Source organism: Poecile atricapillus, chromosome 28 (assembly GCF_030490865.1).
Source record: "Poecile atricapillus isolate bPoeAtr1 chromosome 28, bPoeAtr1.hap1, whole genome shotgun sequence".
Classification (NCBI taxonomy): Eukaryota; Metazoa; Chordata; class Aves; order Passeriformes; family Paridae; genus Poecile; species Poecile atricapillus.
The window spans coordinates 3,710,989-3,735,320 of NC_081276.1; the positions used below are offsets into that span (position 1 = coordinate 3,710,989).

Genomic DNA, 24,332 nt, shown 5'->3' on the forward strand with positions numbered 1-24,332 from the left:
CAGTTCCTGGGCTGGGTGCAGGATGTGACCCATCGTGCCAGGATTGTGCTCCCTGGGGCCGGAAACAGCGGCTGCAAACCGGGGAACGATGAGGTTCCTCCCCGCTCGGCCCCGAAACTGAGCTCGGGCTGGCTTGGGCTGCACCCCCGTCCCGCAGCTGCCCCGGCACCCCCGGGCCGGGCTGGAGCCAGCCCCAGTTCCAGCTCGGGGAGCTCCACGCGTGGCTGCTCCAGGCTGGGTTTCACTCCCGGACCTGTCACAACCCGCGGGGAATGGGCGGCTGCGAGCCCCGAGCTCCCGGGCAGGGACAGCGGGGACCCGGTGGCCGGAGCCCCACGTGGGCCGGAGCGTCACGGGAGGCGGCGGCTGGGGCGGCAGGAGGGGCAGGAAGGGCGCAGGAGGCGGAGGCAGCCGAGCCTTAAAAGTCCCCGCTGGGACGGGCTCGTTTCCGCGTCACCCCGGCGTCCTCATGGCCCCCGCGGTGCCGCTGGCCCTGCTGGCCCTGCTGGCCCTGCTGGCCCCGGGGCTCGCGGTGGCCCCCGGCTGTGATTACCCTGCCCACCGCTGGTGCAGCTCGCGGGACGTCGCCGCCGCCTGCCAGGTCAGAGCCGCTGCTGCTGCTGCCGGGGCTGGGGACAAGGGCAGCGGCACCCGGCAGCGGGGACGAGGGGACAGGGCTGGGACAGCGCCTGGAGCGAGCACCGCTGAGGCACGGGCTGTGCCATGGGCAGGGATGCTGAGCCTCGGGTGCCGCATGGGCAATCCCCGGCATCCTGGGAAATGGCCTTGGACCCTGCCCGCGCCCCCTCCCCGGCTGCCGCCGGCGCTTCTGCTTTTCGGCTTCTTCTGCCCCAAGCAGTCACTGCCCTGTGAGCCCCACGGGGCTGCAGCTTCCCCCTGGCCATGCCCCCGCCCAGCCATGTCCTGGTCTAAATTTGTTTTCCCCTGAAATATTTTGGGGAAGTTCTGGTGGAAAGCCCCAGCGCTGGGTTCAGCCCCGCACAGGATCCTGCGGCAGCAGAAAGCTCCCGGCCACTCTCACTTCCCTCTAGCCCTGCACACACTCATCCTCCTCCTTCCCTGCATCCCTAGAGCTTTGCCCCATCCCCGCAGATACGGGGATGGGGGGCTGCAGCCGTGTCCCCCCCGTGTACCCCGAAACCCCCCGTGTGCAGGTGGAGAGCCGCTGTCCCAGCCTCCCGCACCCCGCGGCCGCGCCCGTGCAGCTCAGCCTGTACTACGAGAGCCTGTGCCCGGCGTGCCGCGAGTTCCTGGTCACCAAGCTCTTCTCCACCTGGCTGCTGCTGCCCGAAGAGATGCTGAACATCACCCTGGTGCCCTACGGCAACGCCCAGGTAGGAGCCGGCCCTGCCGGGGCCGCGGGCGCTCGCCCGGTGCCGCCGGCCCCGCTCAGACCGGTTGGTCCCGCAGGAGAGGAACGTCAGCGGGAAGTTGGACTTCGAGTGCCAGCACGGCCCCGAGGAATGTTTGGGCAACATGATGGAGGTGACGGTCCCCGTTCCCACGGTGCTGGCAGGGGGGGGTCCGGTGGCCCCTCACCACCCACCCTGTCCCTGTAGGCCTGTCTGATGCACGAGGCCAAGAACTTCAGCACCTACTTCCCCGTCATCTTCTGCCTGGAGTCGGGCAGCTCTGTCACCAAGAACCTGGAGGCTGTACGTCCCCCTCCCCACCCCTCGTGCCCCACCTGGGGGCTGTCCCCATCCCCTTGACCGCCCCCACATCCCCTGTGCCCGGCAGTGCCTGCAGATCTACGCCCCAGAGGTGGACAGTGGCCGCGTCACCGCCTGCGTGCAGGGGGACACGGGGGTGGCCCTGATGCACCACAACGCCCAAGTGACCGAGGCGCTGGACCCCCCGCACCAGTACGTGCCCTGGATCACCGTCAATGGGGTATGGCAGGGGGGAACTGGGGTCCCACCTGGGGCTGGGACACCGTGGGGACCCCCCTGACCGGCCCCGTGTCCCCCCACAGAAGCACACGGACGAGCTGCAGGCACAGGCAGAGGCTTCGCTGCTGGGGCTGGTTTGCCACCTCTACCAGGTGGGACAGGGCTCTGGGGGGACAGCAGGGCTTGGGGACACATCCCCATCCCTGCTGGGGCTCTAATGGCTTCTCTCTGGCAGGGGGAGAAGCCTGAAGCCTGTGGGGGCTCCAAGGCCCCAAAGTTCCCGTCTGGCTGCAGGCGCTGAGGGAGGTTCTGGGAGCACCAGGAGAGAGGCCAATAAAAAGGATATTTTTGTTGAAAACCTCCAGGATCTGGAGTGGGGGAGCAGGGACGGGGTGGTTTTGTCCTGCCACAGTGGGAAGGAGAGAGGGGCTGGGCACTGGGGCAATGGGACTGCCCTCCAGACCCAGGAATTACCTGCTCCAGAGGTTCACAAAGAAACCCCTCAAAGATTCTCAGGGAACTCTGCTGAGCAGCTCCCCGAGGAGCAGAACATCTCCTCTCCTCAAGTCTTGGGAAGCGGCTCTGGTGTCCATCTTTCTCCTCCTCATCTTTCTCTTGGCACTGGGGCCAAGACCATCCCAGTTCCCACCAATCCTTCTTCATTCCCAGCCAGCAGGTTTAGGATGGAGCTTTCCTGGTGGCTCCCTGAGCACTTGGGACAAGAAGTTCTCTCCAGCAGACTTCAGGAGTTTCCCAGACCTGCTTGTCCCAGCAAGAGGCCATTCCCAGCTGGGCTCTGGGAAACAAAATCTCCACAAGGACAAGGAATTCTTGATCCAGAGAATTCTCACTACCTGTAGAACAAGTCCTCAGTGCTGGGGTCCTGGCTGGGTGATGGGTACCAGAACTCACACCTGCTTTGTTTTCCATCCCCCTCATCCTCAGCCAGAGGCTCCCAGCTGCAGGGACTGCCCTCAAACCTCTCCTCACACAAGGTGTGACCCCATCCCCTCACCAGCCCTGCCCAGCTGAATCCTCCAGTCCAGCCCTGCAGGCACAGGACTCATCCCACCACATCCCAGCTCTGGCTCCACACCAAGGGCTCTTGCACTGGCAGACCCCTGAGAGCCACCTGTAGCCTCCCTTAACCCTTTCCCAGAGGAGCTGGGGGGGCTGTGGGAGCAGGAGGGGCACAGGAGCCCCCCACATTCCATCCTGAGAGACGCCAGAGAGCCTTGAGCAGCCAACAGCCAGGAGGAACCACGGTCCTGCCACCACAGCCATCACTCCTGTCTCTCTCAGGCTCAGCCAACCTGGGCCACCTGCCCTGGGCACCCCTCAGTGTCCCCAGCACCCCAAGGACAGCAAGGGAGGCAGCTGCAAGCAGGGACCCTCCTTCCCTTTAAAAAAACACTAAAAAAGGGGGGAAAAAAATCACAGCATCAACCAGAGAATGCCTGGAAACTTAATCTCTCTTTATTGCCCATTTCTCATCCAACACCTGGACCCCAAACCCAGCTCTGGGCCCTGAGCAAGCACAGTCCCAGCGGCACGAGCACAGCACGGCACAGCTCCTGCTGCTGCTCAGCGTCTGCCTCGAGCATCATCCTTGCCCCAAAACTTCTGTCCCCTGGATCAGCTGCACTGCCACCGCCCGCAGCTCGCAGGGCCACAGAAAACTCCTCTGCTCGAGAGAAGAAGGGAAAAGAAAGGAAATAACAAACCCTAACCCTGAATCTGAAGGAGTCTCAGCGCCGGAGGACGAGTTCTCCTCTCCCGAAGCTGCTGCCGGAGCCCCCGGGGCCGTGGGGCAGAGCCAGGACCCCATCCCAGGCCGAGGGGCTCCGAGCCCCAGGGCTCAGCTGGGAGGGGCGCTGGCCGCAGGACAGAGCCCGCTGGCCCAGGGTGTCCAGGAGCCCTCGGCGCTGCCCCAGCGGCTCTCGGCGCCCCAGCCCAGCCCGAGCGGGTCCCAGCCCCCGCCGGGGAGCAGCGAGCCGGGGAAGGCGCTGGAATTCCCAGGAGTGAAATCGCCGCCAGGCCAGGCCGGTGCCAGCAGGTCCTGCTTCAGGAGGAGGGACAGCGACCCCGAGGCATCATCATCCGACTCCGGGGAGCTGCTGGCCAGGGAAGCCCCGAGGCTGCGGGGGAAGCTCGGAGCCGCCTCCGGCTCCTTCCAGCCCGCCCGCTCCTCCTCGCCTTTCTTCTTCCCCCCCTTCCCGCACAGCCGCACCACCCTGACGCCGTGCCAGTCGCGGTGCCCGAGGCTCTCGAAGGCTCTGTGGGCGCTCTCCAGGCTCTCGTACTCCACCAGGGCACAGCAGCGGCTCAGCAGCTCGGGAAAGCGCCCCGAGTACCTGCGCACGTCCGAGGGCAGCTTGCGGCCCGGCCGCAGCAGGCGGATGGAGGCGATGGCTCCGAAGGGGCTGAACATCCTCGCGATGGTCTCCAGGAAGGTCTCCTGCAGCAGCAGCTCCTGCTGCCGCGGCTGCAGCTCCCAGGCCAGCAGCTTGCTGGGGGGGACGCTCAGCAGGTGCTCGGGGATGGGGAGCCGCCGCCTGACTTTGGTGCCCTCCTTGTTCACCTCCAGCAGCGCCGAGAACTTGAGGGCATACAGGGTGAGGCGCCAGTCCCGGGTCAGGTATTTCACCTGTGCAGAGAGGGTGGAATCCCCATCGGTCTCCATCCCCTGCTCTCCACACCCTAAACCCACCCTTAGGGCAGGCTGGGACCCCATCCAGAGCCCCCACGGCAATGTCCCCATCCCCACGGCAATGTCCCCGTCCCCACGGCAATGTCCCCCGACCCCCCCCACGGCAATGTCCCCCGACCCCCCCCACGGCAATGTCCCCCGACCCCCCCCCGGCAATGTCCCCGTCCCCACGGCAATGTCCCCCGACCCCCCCCCCCCGGCAATGTCCCCCGACCCCCCCCCCCCCCGGCAATGTCCCCCGACCCCCCCCACGGCAATGTCCCCGAGCCCCCCCACGGCAATGTCCCCGACCCCCCCAGGAGCAGCTTTGGGGTCTGCACAGTCCCCAGTGTCCCCCAGGCTCTGACAAGAACCACAACTTCCCCCTAAGCCACACCACCAGCACTTCCCTGGATTTTTTTGGTGAAGGGATGAGCACTTCCAAAGCAGCCCAGGGAAGGCACGGGTAGAGGTGGATCCAGCCCTGGGGGTGTTTTGAGGGGTGTTCACCCTGCCTGGGAGCAGAGCCCAGCCCTGCTGGACACGGCAGCCAGGACCCACCTTCTTGAAGGATGTCAGCAGCTTGATGCTGACAAAGCCCATCTTGTTCTTCTGCACGTGCTTGAGGAGGAAGGTGTCCTTGGCCAGGTTCTCGTCGGACAGGTAGAACTCCACCTGGGCCACGATCCTGCGCACCAGCTGCGGGTCTGGGGCCGAGCAGCTGCAGTCCAGCAGAGCCACCCCCAGCTCGCAGGAGCTCCTGGCACAGCAGAGGGGACACGGGCATCAGCTGGTCCCAGGCCACCGTGGTGGGACAGCAGAGGCACCACGGGCACCAGGGCTGCCACCAGCCTTGCCCTGGGCACAGGGAACAGCCCTGTGAGCCTCCCAGGAGAGCCAGGCTGAATCAAACAGGTCCCAGACACGGGATGTGTCCCCTGAGGGTGAGCACATGCAAGGAGCAGGGCCCAGCCCCTCCCCACGTACCCGCTGTAGCTCTCCACGATGTCCTCCTGGCCGAGCAGGGCAAGGGAGCAGCTCCGTGGAGGAGGGACAGGCTGTGCCAGGAGGGAATTCCTTGGTGCAGGCACCGGGGTGCTGCAGCTGGGCTGGGAACTGAGCCCCAAGGCTGCTGCAGAGCCTTGTGCAGACATTGTCCTTCACCTGGGACAGCAGAAGGACAGCCCTGGGACACGCTGGACACAGCAGCCCTGGGACAGAGCCCTGCTCTGGGCTGCAGCCCCCAAACCCAGCCCAGGGGCTCTGGAGGAGCTCATTGCTGTGTCCTTACCTGCTTGGTAGCACTGGAAGGGTGGAAGTTCTAAGTTCTAGCAGTACATCCCAGACACCCCAAGGCAGTAACTCCCAAATTCCCCTCAGCTCCAAACTAAGGCTCCCAAAGCGCAAAGGCAAAAAAAAAAAAAAAAAAGAAAAAAAGAAAAAAAAAAAAGAAAAAAAAAGAAGAAAAAAGAAAGAAAAAGAAAGAAAAATAAAATTAAAAAAAAAGGAAAGAGAGAGAAAGCTCCTGGGGTGAGGGGGTGTGGGTTTATAAACACACCCTGAAGGAACTGCAGGGGTGGTTGTGGACCTGCCCCCAGACTGCCTGCTCCAGGTGAAACCTGTTTGTGGTTAAAGTGACCCAGCTGAGCCCTGGATGAGCTGGGCTCCTCCTGCCTCAGCTGCAGCCAGGGAGAGGCAGGGGAGGGCCAGCAGAACCTGTCCCCTCTGGTACCCAGGGCAGTGGTGAATTGCAGCCACGAGCCCTCAGTCTGTGCCTCAGTGTCCCTGCCCTGTGCAGTGACAGCCACAGGGACGGGAGGGATTCTGTCCAGGGACTCCTTGGGGCTCTCAGTGCTGCCAGAGCAGCAGGGAAAGGCCCTTCTCCCTACAGGAACATCCCCCAGGCCAGGGAGGGAGCAGGGCTGGGGGACAGGAGGACCCCTGGCTCCTTGGGGAGGGGTCTGGAATGAAACATCCCCATGGCCTGAGCCCCGTGCTGGGGAAGGTGAGGACACACAGGGCTGGGGACACCGGGCTGGGGACAATGCAGGGCAGGGGGAAACTGGAGCTGACACTGAAGGGCTGATGCTGGGAGCCCACCTGAGCCTCTCCTGCCAGTGCAGGCAGGGGCTTGGCTGATGCTCCTGTGCCCCGTGGCCACATGGACAGCCCGAGGGCTCCACTGGCACATGAGGAGATGCTGTTTCACACCAAATGATGGGAGAAGTTGCAAGCAAACAACAGAAGGTGGCTCTGGCCCCTGTTTTCAAATCTGTTTTTGTGTTGGTTCATTTTGAGAACTTCATCCCATTTCTCTTCACAAGTCCCCCTGTCCCAGAGGTGTCCTAGATGTAGGTGCCTGTTCTGACACTGTGGGGACAATCCAGGAGTGCCACACCATGAACCTAAAGCCATCCCAGACACATTCCCAAGGGGACAAACAGGAGGCGAGGCTGGGGCTCATCCCACCCTCCCATCCTGGCAGGATTGAAGCTCTCCAAGATGTCCCCAGACCAGCAGCACCTCCCAGGCTGGTGGCACTGCAGTGTCCCCTGCCCCTTGGGCTGCTCCCAAGGAATCCCTGGGCTGTGCCACCCTGCCCAACTCCAAGGTTCTGGGATGAGCCCCAGGGACTGGCAATGTCCAGCTGCTTCTGGAATGTTGTCCCCCTCTGATTTCCCAGGGCTTGGGGTCAACCCTGGCCACCTGCCCTTCTCCTGCCACCTCCTGGTGCTCTCTGCTGGTTGGGAAGAGGTGGAATACAAAATGCTGGGATGCTTGTGCTGAAATCCCTGCAGGATTTGCCCATCTGGGAGGGGTGATGGAGCCAGAGGCAGGCTGGGGGTGGGGGTGTAGGTACTAACAGGAGGATTTGGAGCTGTGTTTGCTTTCTGCTTAGAGGCAGATTTTCTCAGGGTTAGGAGGTGCTGCCCAGCTCCCCTGGGGGAAGTAATCTCCTGCTTCCAGACTCGAGATTCCCAATGGAACAGGCTCTGTCTGGTCCAGCCAGACTGGGCTTAATCCAGAGGGAGAGTGAAGCAAAGGCCAGAGGCTGAACCTTCCTGAGGGGTCAGAGCAGGAATGCCCCAGCACTTGTCACATCCCTCCCCATCCTCACTGCTCCCATCCTCTCAATTAGTCTGGAGGCTTAATTAGAAAATCCTCCTGTGGCCCTGTGTCTGATCCATCAGCCTCTCCTCCCCTCTGTGACTGTGACACACCAGCTGCTGCTCCAGGGGGAATCTGCCCTCCTGCAGACCCCGGATCCCTGCCCCAAACTGCTTTAATTACCCTGCCCTGGGCAGCTCCTGCATCCCCCCGAGGCTGCTGCAGCATCTCCAGGCACCTCTCAGGCCTCACAGAAGAAATGGGACCACGACACTCCTTGTGCAGGCCTGAGCATGGATACATGTTTATTGCTGTTCAGGTTTAGCTGGGAATTGTGTGCAGGGGGGTTTGGGTGATTCTCCAGCCTCCTCACACGCTGCTGCAGAGCTCCAGAGCATCTCCTTTGCATGCTGGCTTCCCTCAGAGGAAGAGCTGAACTTCCTGTGGCCCTCAGTGGGAGCAGGGCAGTTAAGATTTGGTTGCTCAGTTGTTTTTTCAGACTCTCTTATCTCATCAGCAGGATCCCAAGTGTGGACTCTGACCCGGGGAGTTTTCATGGTTATGTACATTTAAATCTGCCTCTCTCACTCTCTCCCTTCCATGGGAGACATTTACACACAAACATCACCCTGGCACAACAGCGTGGGACAGAGGGAAGATGTGCCACTGCACACACTCTCCTTTGCCATTAGGAACGTGTTTGGAAGTGTCACAGCTGCCTTAGTGCCACTGGGAATGAGAAAATCAGAGATTTGGACAGAATATTCTCTGCTAGGCAAATGTGCACGAGACCCCTGGAAAAGCTCACACCAAACACTGCATCATTAGAAACCATAATAATAAAAGCTATTTATGACACGGCCTTTATTCACAGAGAGATTTGCCCCAGGGCTTTGTTTTTTGCAGTTTAGCTTGATGACAGATCCCCCACTCTGCCCTGTAGCCCACAGCACCCCAGTGCAGTCCACAGCATCCCAGGGTGATCCATGTCAGCACAGACCCCCTGGGACATGGGAAAGGAGGATAAACCCTGCTGAGCTCCCCCAGCTCAGCCCCACGGGAGCCTCCCCCACTCTGTCACTGCAGGAACAGGCAAAGGGATCCAGACAGGGAAATGCCACTGGAGAGCTCAGCCCCCCGGTCTGTGCCAGCCCCTCCCTACCTGGGGTGGGCTGCTGGGCCAGTCTGAGCTCTGCTGGGCCAGTCTGAGCTGTGCTGGGCCAGTCTGAGCTCTGCTGGGCCAGTCTGAGCAGTGCTGGGCCAGTCTGAGCTGAGCTGGGCCAGTCTGAGCAGTGCTGGGCCAGTCTGAGCAGTGCTGGGCCAGTCTGAGCTCTGCTGGGCCAGTCTGAGCTGAGCTGGGCCAGTCTGAGCTCTGCTGGGCCAGTCTGAGCAGTGCTGGGCCAGTCTGAGCTGAGCTGGGCCAGTCTGAGCTGTGCTGGGCCAGTCTGAGCTGAGCTGGGCCAGTCTGAGCTGTGCTGGGCCAGTCTGAGCTCTGCTGGGCCAGTCTGAGCTGAGCTGGGCCAGTCTGAACTGAGCTGGGCCAGTCTGAGCTGTGCTGGGCCAGTCTGAGCTGAGCTGGGCCAGTCTGAGCTGTGCTGGGCTAGTCCGAGCTGTGCTGGGCCAGTCTGAGCTGAGCTGGGCCAGTCTGAGCTGAGCTGGGCCAGTCTGAGCTGTGCTGGGCCAGTCTGAGCAGGGGAAATGGGAACAAGGCCCACCCTAAGGCACTGTGGTCACACACCCTCGCCCCTGCTCCGTCTGGGCAGGACATGGAGTGGGAATTTCACAAACACCAGGATGTGGGACCAGTTCCTGTCTGCCTGGGCACCGTGGGGGATGGAGATTGCCACGGGACTGTCATGGCATTGCTATGGGATTGCCATGGGATTGCCATGGGATTGCCATGGGATTGCCATGGGATTGCCCTGGGATTGCCACGGGATTGCCATGGGATTGCCATGGGATTGCCATGGGATTGCCATGGGATTGCCATGGGATTGCCATGGGATTGCCCCCAGGCATTGTGGCACAGGGGACAACGAACAGGTTCTGCCTCCAGCTGTCACTGCCTCGGAGTCCTTTGGTATCTTGAGTCGGCCCGACGGCGTCCCAGGAGCATTGGGGTGAAGTGCTGAGCTGGGCAGACACGGGAGCAGGTGGGAATGCTCATCCCATAGTCCCAGAGCACGGCTGTGCCCGCTGGGATGTGCAGCCTGGAGCCTCTCCCCAGGGACAGGGGACACCAATGGCCCTGCGCTCCCCGGGACGAGAGATTTGGCAAAGCCAGAGCCAGGACAGCTTGTCTGGAAAGGCTGGAGGAGAAGGGCCGGGGATTTTTCCTTCTTCTTGGGCACTGATTGGTTCAAGTTTGTATCACAGTGAAGTCTGAGACGTGGGGAAGGAACCCAAAGCACCTTCCCTGACGGAGAAGCCTCGTGTGTGCGCCTCGCTCCGGCCTGAGAGCGAGCACAGCTTCTCCCAGCCAGGCACATCCCACCTGCTGCTGGCCACAGAGCTTCCATCCCTTGGGAGCAGACTCTGCAGCTTCTCCCTCCTCTCTGGGGGGACACTGGCGGCCAAACCAGCCCCGGCTCAGCCCATCCTCACACACAAGTAAACATAAAGAGAAACTAAGAGGCACTATAATAACGCAGATCCGGGGAGGCGCAGGCTCGGCACACCCAGCCAGGCTCCGGATGGCTGTCCCGGTGTCAGATGTCCTGCAGGGAGTGGCCGGGCTCGCTGCGCTCCCGTTTCACCAGCGGCTCCCCCAGCGCCCGCTCCGGCTCCGCCTCGGTGCCCAGCTCGCCGATGTCATCTGCAAAGGACACGGCTCAGGGCAGGAGCCACCCCGAGCTGCTGGCCAGCACAGCCGGAGCTGTGAGAGCCACCCCGAGCTGCTGGCCAGCACAGCCGGAGCTGTGGGAGCCACCCCGAGCTGCTGGCCAGCACAGCCGGAGCCAGCACCAGGGAACCAGCACCAGAGGAACCAGCACCAGGGAATCAGCACCAGGGAACCAGCACCAGGGAATCAGCGCCAGGGAACCAGCACCGGGGAATCAGCACCGGGGAATCAGCACCAGGGAATCAGCACCAGGGAACCAGCACCAGGGAATCAGCACCTCTGGGATCCCCCTCCCGCAGCGATCCCACCCTGCCCTGAGAGCCCCCGGCAGGGAAGGGAGGTACCTTTGTCCAGCAGTGTCGGGGACAGGGATGTGAGGTCACCAAACTGAAAGGAAAAGGAGTCGGGGGTCAGTCTGGGGGAGCCAAGGTGCCAGACCAAACAATTCCCATCACCTGCAAGCATCAGTGCTGGTGGTGGAGAGCAGAAGCCAAAACAACCACAGGTTTTGGGGGAAAAGCCTTTTGCTGCCATTCACACGTCTGGGCAAACACCACACACACCAATCCAGGGCAGGATTTAGCTCTGGAATGAAGGGAGAAATTTTTCCACCTCCCAAGTGATGACCAAGTGCTACCACAGGCAAAAGTGGTGCCTTTTCTCCAGCCCTTTCCATCTCCCAGGCATTTGCCCTCTCCTCTCCACCCTGAGCTCTCTGCAAAGCCTTTGCAGGGCTGTCAGGGTTTGGCCAGAGTGGTGCCAAGCAGAACCAGAGAGCTCCTTGGCTCTGGAGATGTGCTGTCCCCTCTCAGTGACGGGCTCTGAGACACCAAACTGCTGTACCAACAACGCTGAAAAGCCATGGAAAGCTGGGCAGCAGCAGGAGCTGAGGAGAGGGAATTGCAAAGTTCAGTGGGAATGGAAAGACACGATTCATTCTTTGCTGGGAAGAATCAGCCTCCTCCTGGAGAACAGGAATATTGCAAGGGTTTAATGAAGGGAAAGCCTGAGGGATGAGAGCCTCCCCCAGCTGGTTTTTGCTGGGAGCCAGTCTCTGCCTTTCATGTTCCTTAAATATCAATAAAGGCAGAGGTTTTGCAGGGAATAGTGGGAACTCAGCACTGCAGTTGGAGCAGCGTGGGAGGGGGAGGGAAGGCAGAACCAACAGGCTTTAGTTGGCCTGGCTCCCTACATGAGCTCCATGGAAGATTCGAGGAGCAAATGAGATCAGTTTTGAGCACACGGGCTCAGTTTTAAACTCACAGTAGTTTTAATATTGCTGACACAGGCTCATCTGGGGTTTTTAACTGTATTTCAGAGGGAAAAACTGGATGTGGCTTCAGCTAGGCAGGACAGGACCTGCCTGCAAGCCAGGTACCAGATTTAATGATTGGTGAACAAAAAAAACCCCTAAACCTTCACAAACAGCCCAGACAGCCCCATCATCCTTTTCTTCATCTCAAAAACAGAGAGAGTGGCTGACTGTGCATGTAATGCTGGAGCTTCTAGAGGCCTGGAGAAGTTCAGCTGCTGAAAGCATCTTTTGGACCATTTTTGCTTGGTTTAGATGGACTTTGCCCTGTCAGGAATCCCAAAGTCAGGGCTGACAGTCACAGGTGCTGCAGAAAAGTGGGGAGGATCCTTCCCCTCCCTCCTCCACGCCTCCAAAGCCCAAATGATGCTCAACCACCCCAAACCCCAAACCCACCAGCTCAGAGAAGATGCTCCAGGAGCTCTCCTTGTGCCAGGCACTCAAAACAACTCAGCAAATAATTTTTATTGTAAAACGAGCCGAGGGCACGGTGTGGTTTTTGAACCAGCGGTGTCTCTTGAGGAGCTGCTTATTTTGGGTTGGTTTGTAGGGAATAAAGGATTCTCACCTCTCCCATGACTGCAATTGGGGTCTCCCCCGTGGCCTGGGCCACACGATGCTCCACCAGGTAGAACATGTACTCGTCGTAGAGCAGGCGGATCAGGTGGAAGGAGCCGAAGCTGGCGGCGCTGCGCAGGGTGAGGTCCCGGATCACCATGGAGCTGAAACATGGACAGGAAGCAGAAATTTTGGGTTGAGTTTTACACCTGTGCCACGGCTGATGTGAATTCTGGACCCTGGAGGTACTATGGGACCCAACACTGTCTCTGCATCTGACCCACAAAATCAGTTTGTGGAGCATCCTATCCCCATCCTGAAAGGATACCAGAACCACAATTAACCAGAGTTTCATGGGAATAAAGAACTTGGCCTTGGCTTTTCAAGGAGATCTTTCCATGTCCCAAGCCTGATGCAGAAATACCCCCAAAATGAGAAAGAAAATGTACCTGTAGAAGGACCACTTCAACAGGAACTGCCTGGCTGCCTTGGGGAAGCTGGGGCTGCCCTCGTGATGCTTCAACACTTGAGTGACAACATTGTCCAGCCAGCTGGCCCACTGATCCAGAGAGCTCTGCTGCTGCAGAGTCAGCTTGAAATCCTGCTCCAGCTTCTGCACCATGCCCTCCTCACACTGGCACACCCACGAGGCCTGCTCCTGCTCGGGAGGAAGGGCTCACAGTTACTCATGCCCTGCTCCTGCTCGGGAGGAAGGGCTCACAGTTACTCATGCCAGGCCTGCACGGTGCTCTATCCCAACCCAGGAATTAATTTCCAGCAGGGAAGGGCTGCAAACCAGCTCTGATTCATGGTCCCTCTGATCTGTCTGGGCCACAGTAATTTTAGAACTGCATAATTGTTGGTAGCGCTTTATTCTTCACTGGAAAAGCGGTAAAGCATTGGAATGGGGTGCCCAGGGAAGTGGTGGAGTCACCACTCCTGGAAGTGTTCAAAAAATGCATGGGGGCCATGGTTTAGTGGGCATGGTGGGGTTCTGGATAGTGTTGGAGGTCCTTTCCAGCCTTGATGATCTGTGAGTTTCACAGAAGCCCCTTTTCCACTGCTCACAGCGAGGTGGAAGATTTACCCGGCAAAGTAACACCAAACCCATCGCCTTGTTCATTCATCTGGGTTCCAGCACCAGGAATTGAGCACTGGTTTCAGGCAGAGAACCTGGCTGTGGAGCCCCTCTGGTGGTGCAGGTGAGGAGGAGAGGAGCCCGTGGGTTACCTGCACGTTGGCGAAGTCCACGCGGTTGAGGTCGCTGAGCATCTGGTTGATCTGGGACGTGTTCTGCAGCACGGCGCGCGCCGCCTGCGCCAGGTGGTTGAGGGACGTGTACCTGCGCAGGGTCTGGGCAAAGGCACTCACCACCCCCACCTGCAACACAGCAGTGGGGCTGCAGGGCATGCTCTGCTCCCTGGCCAGCCCCACATGCACCAGCACGGGCAGCGCTGCAGCCACCGGCCCTGCAAGCGTTCAAAACACGCTTGGGACGCGCTTCAGCGGTGGCCTGGGCGGTCCTGGGGGAGTGGTCGGACTCAAATCATCTTAAAGGTCATTCCCAAGCTAATCCTTGTGCCAGGCACTCAGAACAACTCAGTCAGTCCTTGGGCACAGGTGGTTGTAAAACACGTTGAGGGCGCAGTGTGGTTGGTGAAGCAGTGGTGTTGCTTTGGGTGCTGCTCGGTTTGGGTTGGTTTGGAGGGAATAAAGGATTCTGACCTCTCCCATGACATCTCCCTGGTTGTCTGGGCCACACAATGCTCCACCAGGTACAACATACACTCATCATAAAGCAGTGGAAGGACCCAAACCTAAATAATTCTATCATTCCATTATTTATTGTCTTTATCAGGTTTTCACGCTCTGCCTCCAGCAGAGACCAGCAAGGTGGGAAGAGGCAGCCAAGAATCCCTGGCTTTAGGAGAGCAGGAGCCTTGGGGCAATGCCACTCACTCCTGTGCTTTCCAGGAGGACATTCCAAGGCTGAGATAACAGGGAATGATCCCTGGAGCACTCCAGAGCTCCAGGAGCGTTTGGACAGCGCTCTCAGGGATGCTCAGGGTGGGGTTGTTGGGGGGTCTGGGCAGGGCCAGGGGCTGGTGATGACCCCTGTGGGCCCCTTCCCACTCAGGACATTCTGTGGCTCTGTGATTTTCTCCCACAAAGCTTTATCTGCAATTTCAGGACACAGGAATGACTCCACCATCAGCTTCTGGTACAAAGGAATTTCCCCACCTGTCCTCCCACTCCTGGCTGATTCTGGCTCAGAATCAATCACTGCACTGTGCCAGGTGGCCAAACCCCAGCAGGAATTTCCAATCCCTGTGGAAAACTGCAAGATGGAGACACACTCTGGGCCCACCTCTGCTCACCTTGGTCTGCACAACCTGCGGGGGGAATTCACTCATGGCATTCATCAGCCACCCTTCCAAACTCTTGGCAAAGTTCCGGATCGCCTGGGTCAGCGTGCCTGCAAAGAAGGCTGCTCAGTCACAAAGGCTGATCTGTAGCATTTTTGGGCACCACTTTCTAGCTTGAGACTGTTGGGATAGCCCAGCCCATGGTCTGGTTAGCTGAGATGTCAACTCAGCACCAAGGAAATCAGCAGGGTTGATGCACTCAAATTATTCTTTGATGTTATTACTCAAACTCTTATTATTCATTTTCTTTTTCATTTTTCTTTTTCATTTTTCTTTTTCATTTTTTATTATTCTTACTCTTTCTCTTATCATTACTTTTACTCTTACAAATGGACTTAATGATCTTAGAGGTATTTTCCAACCTAAACATTTCTATGTTTTTTTTATTATTCTTACTTTCTTTTGTCCTTTTCTTATTCATGGACCTTCTGAGCATTTTCCAAGCATTGAAATTTGCTCTTCAAAGACACCCTTGTGTCCCAGCTTGTGACAACCCTCAGAGGGACATTTGGGAATCCAAATCAGAGAGAAAACCCTCAATACCCCATCATTAATCTCCCAAAAAAGTTGACTCCCAATTTCCAGGAGTGCAGTCAGGGACAGGACCTGTTCAAACAAAGACACCCAAGGAACCACATCCCAAAGAGCTCCCATATCCAAACTGTGCTTTTTGTCTGACTCCTGGCCAAAATCAGATGTGATATGCAACACTCCACATTTAAAAAGGAGAGGAATTCCTAGGGGGTAAAATGCTGCAGGGGGAACTCTGCTCTTGCCATTACATTTGAGACAAACACCTCCAAGTGGGTTTTTACAGTGGAAATTTTTGTGGTAGCCAGAGTGAGATGGGACTCAGGTCCCTGGTGGGGCTGTGGGTACTCACTGGGCACTGGCCTGAGCACGTCAGGGATGAGGATCTCCACCAGGGCCTGGTACAGGATGTGGTCACAGCTCCTCATCCACTTGAGGATGGGCTCGTACTTGCACAGGGTGATCAGTTTGTCCTTTGGGAGGGTCCCTTCGGGTTCCTCTTCACTGCAGGAGAAAGGAGGGGGAAGGAGACAGAGTTAGCAGCAGGTTTGCATTCAGTGCTTTCCCCTTCCCTCTGCATTTCCAATTTTCAGCAGAAGAAAGATGCTTGTGTGCCTTGCAAAAGGAAATGTTTGACTGCTCGTGCAGGTTTTGTCCCTGCCAGCACCTCCCTGTCCTTGGGGCCAGAGCTCAGAGCAGTTTTCCCTCAAATCCACACTCTTGGTGCTTGGCCTGCCTTCCCCTCTTCCCTTTTTAACTTCACTGCCTCTCACACCCCCTGTTCATGTGGGAACTGAGCTCCAGCACAGTCACTGCAGCCAGCAAAGGCTCAGCTGGCTCCTCCTTACAGCCCCAGCTCTTCCCAAAACCTTCCCACCTCTCTCCTCTGCTCTCACCCTCCTGAGCCCCAGCCCTGGGGACAAAAACCTTGCAGCCAGTGTAGGGACAGATTAGCTGATATTGAAATGTTTTCAAGGTGTTTAACACCTCCAAATGCTGAATATTTTCAGAGGAAGGAGACTGAATGTTTGGATGAGAACAGACTTTGAGGATGTATAAAGGCACAAGAAAGAGCAGAAACCTGAATGCACTGCCAGAGCATCACAGCAGAGCTGCTCACCCACACGTTATGCTGGGAACTGGGAATTTGGAAGGGTCTTTCCCCATGCATTGCATCAAAATCAGTAAAGCCGAGCCTTGCACATGCTCTAAAGGGGAACTTTGAGCCTCTGCCTGCAGAATTTTAGTGCTGAGCTCCATGGGCATAACTCCTGGAGAATCCCACAAGGAAAAACAGGTCATGAAACTTGTGAAGTGCATCCATGTTCTGCATCTTCTCACACTTTCAGTGTGCCACTTCCTAATATTTGGGGTTTATATTTATATGTTTATATAAAGAAGGGGCAGGAGTGTGTTATTTACCTCTCTGGGTTACTGGCAGAGGTGGGAGAAGTGGGAGAGCCCTGCAGAAAAGCTGCCTCCAGATTCCCCTGTGTACCTAGAAACAGCTCCTGGGGTGTTGCAATCTGCCTGGGAGCTGTTCCCTCAAGAAAATGAGATTTTTAAACCAAGTAAACACAGCTGCAGTGATTTCTTGCAGGAAAATATCCCCTGGGCAACATCTACAGGGCCATATTCTACAGATTTTTGAGGGATTTTTGTCTGTTACTCAATGTTTTACCATTTTTCTTCTGAATTGAAAACTTTTGTCTTTATAGCATCAGTAAGAGTGGACAGATTTGTGACAGAAATTTTAAGAAGAAACCTTCATTTTTTCCATTTTCTCTGTTTTCACTTATTTCCATTCCCCTGGCAGCAGCTCCCAGTGCATAAAGGATGAGGAAGAGGCACAGCAACGAGCCAGGCAGGAGTGAGAAGATTAAAGCAGCTTGGTCTGCAATGGTCTGCCTCAAAACATGAGGCACTGACAGGTCTGGGCAGCCAGGCAAGGCAGAGAGTCAGTCTGGATATCCCTAAAACCTCAGAGAATCCCTGAAATTGGAGCCAGAGGATGGCACTGATTCCTGGCAGGGCATCACCACCCTCTGAGCCCTTGGGAGAGCAGGATCCCCTTCTGTGCTGCAGGAGGTGCAAGGGACACGGATGTCCAGGTTCAGGATGAGAGGAAACAGCCCCAAATTGCCCCAGGGGAGGGTTTAGATTGGATATGAGGGAAAATTTCTTCACTGAAAGAGTGGTCAGGCATTGGACCAGGCTGTGCAGGACAGTGGTGGTGTCACCATCCCTGGAAGTTTCTAAAAACGTGTGGATGTGGCATTTGGGGACGTGGTTGTGTGGTGACCTGTGCTGGGCTGATGGATGGACTCGATGATCTTGGAGGGCTTTTCCAACCTCAGTGACCCCACAGCTCTCTAATAGAGCAGACACTGAGCTCTGAACTTTGCTTTCCAATATTAAACACTTCCAATGCTCTTTGTCACGGCTCTGCAGGGCAGAAAATCCTCCCAAATCCTCCAAAGCACTCAAAAATCCTAAAAACACCTCATGCACCTTCAAAAGAGATCTGCAAGCAGAGGAGAGGGAAGGCTGGGGAGTACCTGGAAGGCAGAGCAGTGGGGCCATCACTAGGGGGTGCCTTGGGACTCCAGAAGGATTGCCACAGCTTCTCGATGTAGTGAAACTGGAGGTGCATCACGACATCCAGAGTGGCCTGACAGCAGAGAACACCACGGGCTCAGCGCTCAGCTCGAGTGCTGCCACTCACAGGAAATAATTTACATGAAAAACAACGGAATTGGCGCTGTTTTAGTAACCAACTGAACATGAAACAGGTCACACAGTGAAAAAAAAAAAATTGATATTTGGGTTGTAATTCCTGGCAAATGAAGCATTCCTGATTATATTCCAGTTTTTCCTAAGAGTGGGATATGAGCTGGCCACGTGAGTGATGCCCCACGCCAGGTAATAAATCAATTTCAATAATAATAATAATAATAAATCAACAAATAATCACCAAAGAATATTGCAAACAAGCACCTCACAGTGTCTCCTGTAGAGAACCTGCAGAGTTTTCACGTCGTTCAAGGTGAAACCTTCTTGTAAGAGGACGTTACCAAGATCAGGGGCTGGGAACTCGGGAAAGACATGGGTTACATCTGGGAAAAGAAATTGGAAAAGATGGAGAGGGTTAGGAAAACTCAGAGTACAGGTGAGCACAAGGTGCTGCTCTCTTTTATGTTCCAGCTGGGATGAGACAGGAAAAGTGAGATAATTTAGTTCTTTCCCTGATTTGTGCTTTTACACTGAGAAAAAACAACCACAGCCCAGTGGATTCAGTGGGGGGAAGTAAAATGTTTCCTTTCTGTTTGTAATAAAAGAAACAAGAAAACATTATCCTCATCTACCATCCATTTGAATTTCCCTGAAGCCTGGAAAATGTCTCTGTGGCATTTAAGGGGAATGGAATTGGGCAGCAGAGGTGTCAGGAGCTGGGATTTGTGATGGAGACACAGATGCAGAGGGTCTGTTCCACAAGGAGAAGGTCAACAGGGATCATCTCCTCTCAGATCCTCACTGCAGCCTTTGCAAGGAAGGAAATCTCTGTCCCCTCTCTGGCCAGGGCCTCCACTCTTCAATGGAATTTAGATTAAACCAGATGGATTAAAAATATACTATGAGGGACCCAACAAACCCATGGGCTCAAGGAAAATGCCTTCCTGGGGAGTCAGGAGATAAACTTAGCAAGTGGGACACTACAAAAACCTATACAACAAATACTATATATAAAAAATATATATCCAAAAAAAAAAATTTAAATGCTGTAGCTTTATTAAGAAAGCAAAAAAATGCACAACAGTCAGGACTTGCTGGATCAAACCTTCCCCTTAAAGCCCAGATCCCAGATGTGGAATAATTAATGAGCAAAGGAGAATCCTCACCTATGAACTGCTGGTGGTGCTGGCTCTGAGCAGCCACTGACTGCTCGGGCGTGGTGTGGGGGTTGCTGTTGGATGCACTCTCTGCCATCCCATCCATCTTCTGGGCTGCTCTGTACCTGAATTCCAGCAGAATGAGGATGGGTTAGGGTCCACACAGACAGGAGAAAACACCTTACACAGACACATTTACATTTACCTATTTACAGCACAGATCTGTGAGTTTGTGGGGTGTTTGGTACATATTTGAGGCAAACGTGTTGAGGGCTGATCATTTATATTGTGGACTCAAATGGAGGGGAAATGAGAAGCTCCTTTTGAAAAGCTTCCCCAGGAATGAATTAAAGGGGCTAAGAAGTTTGGTGATGCCAAAAAATCAAAAAAGAAAAGCAGAGCTGCAGTGGGTTCTAGAGCAGACTCTGTCTCAAGCACTGACTTTTGCATTTACTTTCTGTTTGGGAGCTGAAGAAATAAATTCTGCTCCTTCTGCACTTCAGCAACAACCAGAAGTGTCCATGCTTGCAGGAGGCAATTCCAAATCCCTTTCCACACTGGGTTTTATTTGTAAAATTACTCAGCCACATTTAACACCATTTAACTTGCACTTTTGCACAGAAAAGCATCCAAAACCCCCAAATCCACCCAAATCCAGCACAAGCCTCCAGGTCCTTCACGTTGATTTGGCACCAACATCTCCATAGCTGAGATCCTGAACCATTTTGGCTACAGGGAGGCTGTGAAAGGTGGCACACAGGGTGGGACACGGCAGTGGAAAGGAGAATAAGCAGATAAATCCCTTTCCGTGGAATTCCAGGAGAGTTTGTGTAGGAAAAGTCTTTTAAAGGGCCATTTGGTCCCTGCAGTGAGCAGGGAAATCTTCCACCAAAAGAGCTTGCTCCAAATCTCATCCAGCTTGGCCGTGGATATTTCCAGGGATGGGGCATTACCTGGGATAGGTTTTGGACCTTTCCACAGCTCTGGCTTGAGCTTCCCATGCGGAGCCAAATCCCAGGGACCTGCTGAGGGTTTTGGGCAGGGCCTGGGAGCACCTACCTCTGCTTCTGGTGGATGGGCTGCTGCCTCATGGCCATGTACTGGGTGTCCTCCTGCAGGCGGTTCAGCGGCGACTCCGGCTTCAGGCGGATCCCGTAGTAGTGATATTTGGAATTTCCCCTGCAAATACCAACTGAAGTGGGTGGAAGGGGCATTGTGGCCTTGGGTGCTTGGACAATCCACCCCATTTCATGCAGCACATGGCTGCCAAGCGCTGTTGGAGTGGCTGAAGGGATGAACTAATGAATTGCCATCATCTCCTAGGAAATTTAAACCCACGTCTGGCCAAGTGCAGTGAAATCCACGCTTAAACCTGGCCAGGTTTGCTCCAAGCAGCCCATGGTGACTGGGGAAGAGGGGAGGGAAATGCTACAATACAAAGTGTTGATCAACAGAGTGACTGAAAGAGCACAGGGCACACTTTGCTGTTTGATTAGGGTTTAGGGATTTGTTTTTTTCCATAAAAACGAGCCTCCATCTTTATCTAGACTTGGATCAAACGAGCCTGACTGAATGGCCCACTAGGAAAAGAAAAATGTCTTTTAGTTGCCAGCACTTCTGCAGCAGCAGCACCAGGCTTTGATGTGGTTTTGTCCTTGGAACTGCTGGTTTTTGCAGGTTTTGTAAAAACTGAAAGCGCTCTCCAAGCACAGGGGGCTGGAATTCTTTCTCCTTTGCTGCTGTGGTGCTCCTTGGGAGGATGTGATTCCACCACATTGGAGAGAGATGTGTCAGCTGGAGTTTTTCCACCAAACTGGAATTTCTTGGTCCCAGTGGGAGCGAGGACAGTTCTGCAGCCATGGACACGTGGTGACAGTGTGTCCACCTTGGCTTTGGCCCATTTGTCACCATAAATGGGTGAGTTGAGTCCTCAGAGGGAGAAGAGACCAAGCCAGGGAAGCACCAACAGCACCTCCAGAGCACAGAGTAGGGAGGCTTTAAACTCCTTTGCTGTGTCACTAAAACTGGGACTGGAGGCACCTCAAATCCAAAGATACTTCCCATTGGAAAATTAGAGAAATATAAGAGAGGAGGATTTATCAAATTGGGTTCTTTCTTGGGGAGAATTTGCTCTTTTCAAGGGCCCAGTTGAATTTTTGGATCTTTGTCACTGCACTAAAGGGTTTTTCACACACCCCAAGTTCAGCCCTAAGTGATTTAAGTGCTTGCAAATTAAATAACAGCTGCCTTTATAACCTAAAATTAAAATGAGTAAGAAAATAATGGGGGTCAGCTCTTTCCATATCAATTGAGCTTCACTGTCCCCTTCCCAGCCTGCTCATTTCCAATTTTCAGTGCAGGTTTCTTTTTTGCTCGCTTGTTTATTCTTTAATCCTTGATGGGATTAAAGAATTTCTCTCCTCCAAGGAAATTACTTCAGAACTCTTGCATTTGACCCAATCTAGAGAAATCCAGGGCTCCCCTGCTCTTCCTACGACTGTTACCTCCACATTCCAGCTGTGGAATGCCCTGGTCACATCTGGTTTTGCTCATATTTAAAAGCCCAGATATCTAAGCTTGAATTTTGTTATAAAATCATCAACAATCAGAGCAATTGATTAATATAATAATATATTAATAATATATTATTAATAAAAATAATATATTGCCAGTTTTACAGGCAATATATTAGCCACTTTTTAAATATCATAGGCTGGGACAAAGTTCACACTCAGCTGTGAAGAATCTTTGGATGCTCCCTTGAAGGACACAGCCGTAATTACAGGAGTTTATTTTTAAACTACACTTTTCTTGTAACATCTTACAGATTTTTGACAGATTAGAAGAAAAAACCCTCTTGCAAGATTCAGCTTGATGCTTTGGGTATTTCAGTAATAAATTATTTATAACTTTACACCTTGTCTGCACCAAAGCTGTGGGCACAGGGTCTGTCATGAAGGATCTTTACTGGGACCAAAGGGAGAAACGACTTCAGTGACCCAGAATTCTGGGCTCTGCAGGGGAAATTGTGAGAATGAGTTGATGTCGCCCTGAAAACTCAGCTTCTGAGCTTGCTGCCATGGTTTTCTAAGGACTTTCCCAGGACAGTAACTGTAAACATAGATATGTGAACATTCTTTCTGTTCCACGTCTTGTGATGGGCATCTCTCATGGCCAGTGCAGTGGGAAAGTGTTATCCTGACCATCCAATCCCTGGCCATGGGCAGAAACCTATAAATCCTGGGAGGAAAAATAAACTTTCTCTTCTCTTCACCACACCTCGACGTGTGTCTGTGTGATCTGTTCATCTTCCCTGCCCAGACCCCCCAAGAACCCCACCCTGAGCATCCCTGAGAGCGCTGTCCAAACGCTCCTGGAGCTCTGGCAGCCTTGGGGCCGGGCCCATTCCCTGGGGAGCCTGGGCAGTGCCAGCACCCTCGGGGGGAAGAACCTTGCCCTGAGATCCATCCCAAGCCCTGGCACAGCCCCAGCTGTTCCTTGGGCTCATGGCATCCTCATGGGACGAGAAGCAGCTTGTGTTCACATAAAACACATTTCCCCAGCGCATCAGGGCCGGTTGTTCCCGCAGATCTCCAAAGAGAGACCTGAACCTTCTAAAGATGCTCGGGAGGTTCTGAGTGCAGCAGAGACGCTGCAGGAGGGTTGATTTTTGTTTGTTTAACTGCAGATTCCCACCAACCTGGTGCCCAGGCGCCGAGTCCTCAGCCCCATGAAGACGGAGCGGATGAGCTTCCCGAAGGACGCGGCGTTGACGGGGTCCAGTTTGTGCTCCTGGCAGTGCCGCAGGTAATGGTTGTACAGGGAGCTCCGGGGCAGGCTCACACCTTCTGCTGTCTCGTAGTTATCCAGCAGCCACTGCAGCTTCAGGCAGGGAAAATAAAGAACATGCAAGTCTAAAGAGGGCTGGGATGTCAGGCGGGGTTGGCGCTTAAACATCCGGATGGAGAAGTTGGACAGAACTGAATAATTAATTTATATGAGTTAATTCACGTTAATTTATAATCTGTAATACTTTATGTTAGTTTATAGGATGGCAAAAGCATCCCCAGGCCAAAGAAAACCAGTCAGGTTTTTCATTAAAAATCCTGCTGCCACCTCAGTGTCCACCTCGGGTTCGGATGAATTCCTGCAGAGCCAAAATAAAGCTGTAAAAACCTCACATTTTCCAAGGAAAAGAGATCTTGAGATATTGCCTAAGAGAAATAAATTTTAGGGGAAGCAAATTGATGCAAAGTCTTTATTAATTGGAAGATTGGCATGTCTGCAACAGCTTCCTTAACAATAAAATTAATGGTTGCCAAAGCAACCTTCAAATTCTGAGGGAATCCATCTACTTGGCAAAATTTACTGTCTGAACTTCTGACATGGCTGTTGATTAAAATTTGCAATTAATATAAATTATTTATACCGAGATAATCTGAAAGGGCAGGTCCAGCACACGGTGTCAGCACAGGAATTAAAATGCAAAGCCCCCAATCTCCTTTAATTGACTAAATGACTTCAGCATCAGTAAAACGAGTGTTGTATTAATTGAATTTTGGAAGGAACTGGATGTACACATGGACTAATATCAACAGGGTGGCTAAGAGCCCTTTCACTGTCATGAGGGATGTCTGGGATTAACATTTTCCAGGCTCCCCTCTCCCTCCAGATCTCCATCCCTGCACCAGGACCAGCTGAATTCCCGGCAGATCGGGACAAAACAGACTTGGGCTGTGGATGCCAAATATCAGCCACAGCATCTCCATAAAACAGAGTCCAAGCACATGTGGGAACTGAGCATGGATTCAGTCTGGAAGTCAGTGGGACTCGACAAAGGCCGTGGATCTGCACTCAGACCCTCTCCACTCCCACCCCAGTATCCCTCTCTTTTCTCCCATTTTCTCTTGGTGACACTCCAAGGTCCCAATTCACCACAAGGCTGGAGTTTTACCTCAATAATTCTTTGAAAGACGACCTGAGCTGTGTGATGACATCTCTGGCAGCTCACTCCACTGAGCTCTTTTCAGTTTCTGTGTTTCATATCCCACTCTGCTCTCACA

General features: G+C 54.7%; 3 protein-coding genes across 7 annotated transcripts in view; 1 reads left to right on the forward strand and 2 right to left on the reverse strand.

The window, feature by feature from the left end:
* Positions 1-393: 393 nt before the first annotated feature.
* Positions 394-2,271, forward strand: IFI30 (IFI30 lysosomal thiol reductase). Its single transcript, XM_058858555.1, has 7 exons — positions 394-601; positions 1,176-1,355; positions 1,432-1,506; positions 1,581-1,676; positions 1,762-1,914; positions 1,997-2,065; positions 2,149-2,271. The coding sequence occupies exons 1-7, from the start codon at positions 470-472 to the stop codon at positions 2,212-2,214; spliced, it is 771 nt and encodes a 256-aa protein (XP_058714538.1). The 5' UTR covers positions 394-469; the 3' UTR covers positions 2,215-2,271.
* A 137-nt stretch (positions 2,272-2,408) lies between these two features.
* On the reverse strand, positions 2,409-5,983 carry LOC131589280 (la-related protein 6-like). The gene is made up of 4 exons (XM_058858545.1): positions 5,894-5,983; positions 5,590-5,766; positions 5,164-5,362; positions 2,409-4,560 (listed from the first exon to the last, which is right to left on the reverse strand). Exons 2-4 carry the CDS (start codon positions 5,754-5,756, stop codon positions 3,772-3,774), a joined length of 1,155 nt encoding a protein of 384 aa, XP_058714528.1. The 5' UTR covers positions 5,757-5,766; positions 5,894-5,983; the 3' UTR covers positions 2,409-3,771.
* Positions 5,984-8,554: 2,571 nt separating this feature from the next.
* Positions 8,555-24,332, reverse strand: part of RFX2 (regulatory factor X2) — a 66,106-nt gene continuing 50,328 nt past the window's right edge. For all 5 annotated transcript variants that reach the window (XM_058858540.1, XM_058858543.1, XM_058858542.1 and 2 more), the window contains 12 exons: positions 22,970-23,151; positions 20,329-20,448; positions 19,279-19,394; positions 18,377-18,495; positions 17,938-18,050; positions 15,732-15,883; positions 14,801-14,898; positions 13,653-13,802; positions 12,872-13,080; positions 12,433-12,586; positions 10,897-10,939; positions 8,555-10,525 (listed from right to left, as the gene is read on the reverse strand). In XM_058858540.1, coding sequence (XP_058714523.1) covers positions 10,419-10,525; positions 10,897-10,939; positions 12,433-12,586; positions 12,872-13,080; positions 13,653-13,802; positions 14,801-14,898; positions 15,732-15,883; positions 17,938-18,050; positions 18,377-18,495; positions 19,279-19,394; positions 20,329-20,448; positions 22,970-23,151 — 1,563 coding nt within the window. In that variant the 3' untranslated portion in view covers positions 8,555-10,418. The remainder of the gene's footprint in view (positions 10,526-10,896; positions 10,940-12,432; positions 12,587-12,871; positions 13,081-13,652; positions 13,803-14,800; positions 14,899-15,731; positions 15,884-17,937; positions 18,051-18,376; positions 18,496-19,278; positions 19,395-20,328; positions 20,449-22,969; positions 23,152-24,332) is intronic.

Coding starts and splice junctions, on each gene's coding strand:
- IFI30 (XM_058858555.1), top strand. CDS start 470: ATGGCCCCCGCGGTGCCGCTGGCCCTGCTGGCCCTGCTGGCCCTGCTG. Junction 1,356..1,431: donor TGCCCTACGGCAACGCCCAG/GTAGGAGCCGGC, acceptor TTGGTCCCGCAG/GAGAGGAACGTCAGCGGGAA. Junction 2,066..2,148: donor TGGTTTGCCACCTCTACCAG/GTGGGACAGGGC, acceptor TCTCTCTGGCAG/GGGGAGAAGCCTGAAGCCTG.
- LOC131589280 (XM_058858545.1), bottom strand. CDS start 5,756: ATGTCTGCACAAGGCTCTGCAGCAGCCTTGGGGCTCAGTTCCCAGCCC. Junction 5,363..5,589: donor ATCGTGGAGAGCTACAGCGG/GTACGTGGGGAG, acceptor CTGCTGTGCCAG/GAGCTCCTGCGAGCTGGGGG. Junction 4,561..5,163: donor TGCTGACATCCTTCAAGAAG/GTGGGTCCTGGC, acceptor CTCTCTGCACAG/GTGAAATACCTGACCCGGGA.